Source organism: Plectropomus leopardus, unplaced genomic scaffold, assembly GCF_008729295.1.
Source record: "Plectropomus leopardus isolate mb unplaced genomic scaffold, YSFRI_Pleo_2.0 unplaced_scaffold29552, whole genome shotgun sequence".
NCBI classification, from domain to species: domain Eukaryota; kingdom Metazoa; phylum Chordata; class Actinopteri; order Perciformes; family Serranidae; genus Plectropomus; species Plectropomus leopardus.
In genome coordinates this window covers 1-2595 of record NW_024632215.1, presented here as the reverse complement: position 1 = coordinate 2595, position 2595 = coordinate 1, and the positions used below count along the sequence as shown (strand labels likewise).

Below are 2595 nucleotides of genomic sequence, written 5' to 3'. Positions count from 1 at the left end.
CTCAGGAACATGGACATGGGTCGAGTCATGAACCTCAGCTACTTCCAGTGCCAGACCACCGAGGACGGGCTCTACCTCATCCCAGATGAGGTGTTTGTCATCCCGCACAAGGAGACGGGCGTGGAGACAAACTCAGAGATAATCAGCTCCTGGCTGGAGCAGAAAAGCTCCACATCTCACACCATAAACGCAGACGTGTCTTTCCTCTCTGTGCTGAATGGGAAATTCTCAACAGAGAACAAGAGGATGAAAACCCATCAGGTCAAAGACTCTTCAACTACAACCAGAGTCCAAGTAAGTTTGTATTTTCCAGCATTTGGATGAAAAAAACACTTAATAGTTGTGGAAGTAATAATTGATAAGGAGCTAAAATATTTTCCCAAATATTATGTTTTTGTATAAAAAGTACTCTAACATGGATTACATAGATGTGGTTGATAAAACTGATGAGTGCCGTCAAATATTTCATGTATTAAAAGGACTAACTGGCAGTGTGCCAGTGTGAGCCAGACAGCTTTTTGTCATCTGTAGTTCCAGCGACACAGAGCTGTAATCACCTATCTAAGATTTGGGAAGTTCAATTGACTCAATTTTCGAGGGGGTAAGGAGGAAATTCCCCCCATACATATTTTTTAGAGCATTTTGCAACAAAAAATCTAAGATCAGGAGTTATCAAAGTTTTGATGATTGTGTGCATGATGGTGGGCCACACAAGACAAGGGCACACTATGACTTTTTTTTATGACCAACTAACACTTTAATTAAATTAAACTATCAATAATGATACAGCCTAATTATTTTATCTAATTATCATATTGCACTACCAGAACTAGTAGTTTGGAAAATGAAATTTTGTCAAGTCTATTTCTGATTATGATTACATTTGTGATGATTATTTTGGGCAGCGATGTGGTGATCTTTTGTAGCGTAGCATTTTTTTCCTTTATTTCATTATCAACTTATTAGGAGGACAATTTTGAGCATATTTGAATATGGGAGGAAATGCCACTCCCAATATATATTGTAATTACTGCAAAAATGTTACAGATGTCTCCTTGAAATTCAAATAAAGAAAAGGAAAACAAACTGAATAACCTAAAACAAAATCAAACAAAATGATGATATGTAATCTTTTTCCTCAAAGGTTCGTAACTTCATCTACACCGTTAAGGCTTATCCTGACTTCACCCTGGATACACGCTTTGCTCAACAAGCCAAAGAGATCGCCGATGCGATTGAAAACAACCAGACAAGGAACGCAGACTATCTCTCAGAGAAGATGGTGCTGGACTATGGAACCCATGTTATCACGAGTGTCGATGCCGGGGCTTCTTTGGTACAGGAAGACTACCTCCGCTCTCAGTACGTGTCGGACAGTGTGTCAGACAGTTCAACTGTCAAAGCGCAGGCAGGCTTGAACTTTTTTGACAAACTCAAGTTTGACATCAGCAGTGAAGACACCCATCAGAGCTCGTCACTTAAAACATACCAGTCCAATATTACGTACTCTCTTATCCAAAGCCACGGTGGAGGCATACCTTTCTATCCTGGCATCACTCTGCAGAAGTGGCAGGAAAATATCAGGAACAACCTAGTTGCTATCGATCGGTCAGGATTTCCCCTCCACTTCTTTATAAACACCAACACCTTCCCTGATCTGCCACAGCCTACCATTGGCAAAGTGGCTGAATCAGTGAATAAGGCCATAGAGCGATTCTACAGGGTCAACACACGGCCTGGATGTGTCGACGTCTACTCCAAGAACTTTAACTTCCAAGCCAACATTGATGATTCATCCTGCGAGGGCTCTGCTGCAAACCTCAGTTTTGGTGGTGTCTATCAAGCGTGTACTCCTCTCAGCCCAGACGCAGATCCGCTATGTGATGCCCTGGCCCAGAAAAACCCTGACACAGGCGACTTCTCCTGTCGTTCACCTTACTCTGCCACTTTACTCAGATCAGAATTGAGGCAGCAGGGTTACACTTCCTATGATTGCCATGACCAACGCTATTCGTGTGGGTTTTTGGGCCTATCGCATTGCCATCGTCAAGTATGTCAGGACAACTACCATGTTCGCTCTGCTCGCATCGACACCTACTGGTGCTCTGTAAACGGAGAGGCCCCTGAAAACTCAGGCTATCTGTTTGGAGGCATATACAGCCCCTCTCTCCTGAACCCCCTCACCAACGCCAAAAGCTGCCCCCCAAACTTCATTCCACTCAAGTTTCTCTCAGATGGCCAAATGATCTGTGTCAGCAACGACTATGAACTTGGCACCAGGTTCTCAGTGCCATTCGGAGGTCTCTTCAGTTGTCAGTCAACCAACCCGCTGGCAGCATCTCAGCGTCGCTGCCTTCCCACGTTCAGCCAGCACCTCGCTACAGTGAGCGACGGCTGTGAAATTCTTTACTGTGTCCACTCAGGACTGTTCACAGGTGGACAGCTGCTTCCGATCCATCTGCCTCCATTCACCAAACCTCCACTTGTCAGCATGCAAGCCACAAACACAGTTATGGTGATGACTGAAGGAGAAAAGAGCTGGGTCAGAGTGGGGCAGACTAAGGCGTGGAAGCTGGCCAAACCAGAGGAAATCAA

The 2595-nt window shown here is 44.4% G+C and overlaps 1 protein-coding gene across 1 annotated transcript; it reads left to right on the top strand.

Annotated features, from left to right (window-relative positions):
* Positions 1–3: 3 nt before the first annotated feature.
* LOC121938457 (macrophage-expressed gene 1 protein-like) lies at positions 4–2590 on the top strand (the record flags this gene model as incomplete). The annotated part of the gene is made up of 2 exons (XM_042481699.1): positions 4–294; positions 1145–2590. Coding segments are annotated over 2 exons (1737 nt in total), but the record flags the coding sequence as incomplete, so codon positions are not given.
* Positions 2591–2595: the final 5 nt, after the last annotated feature.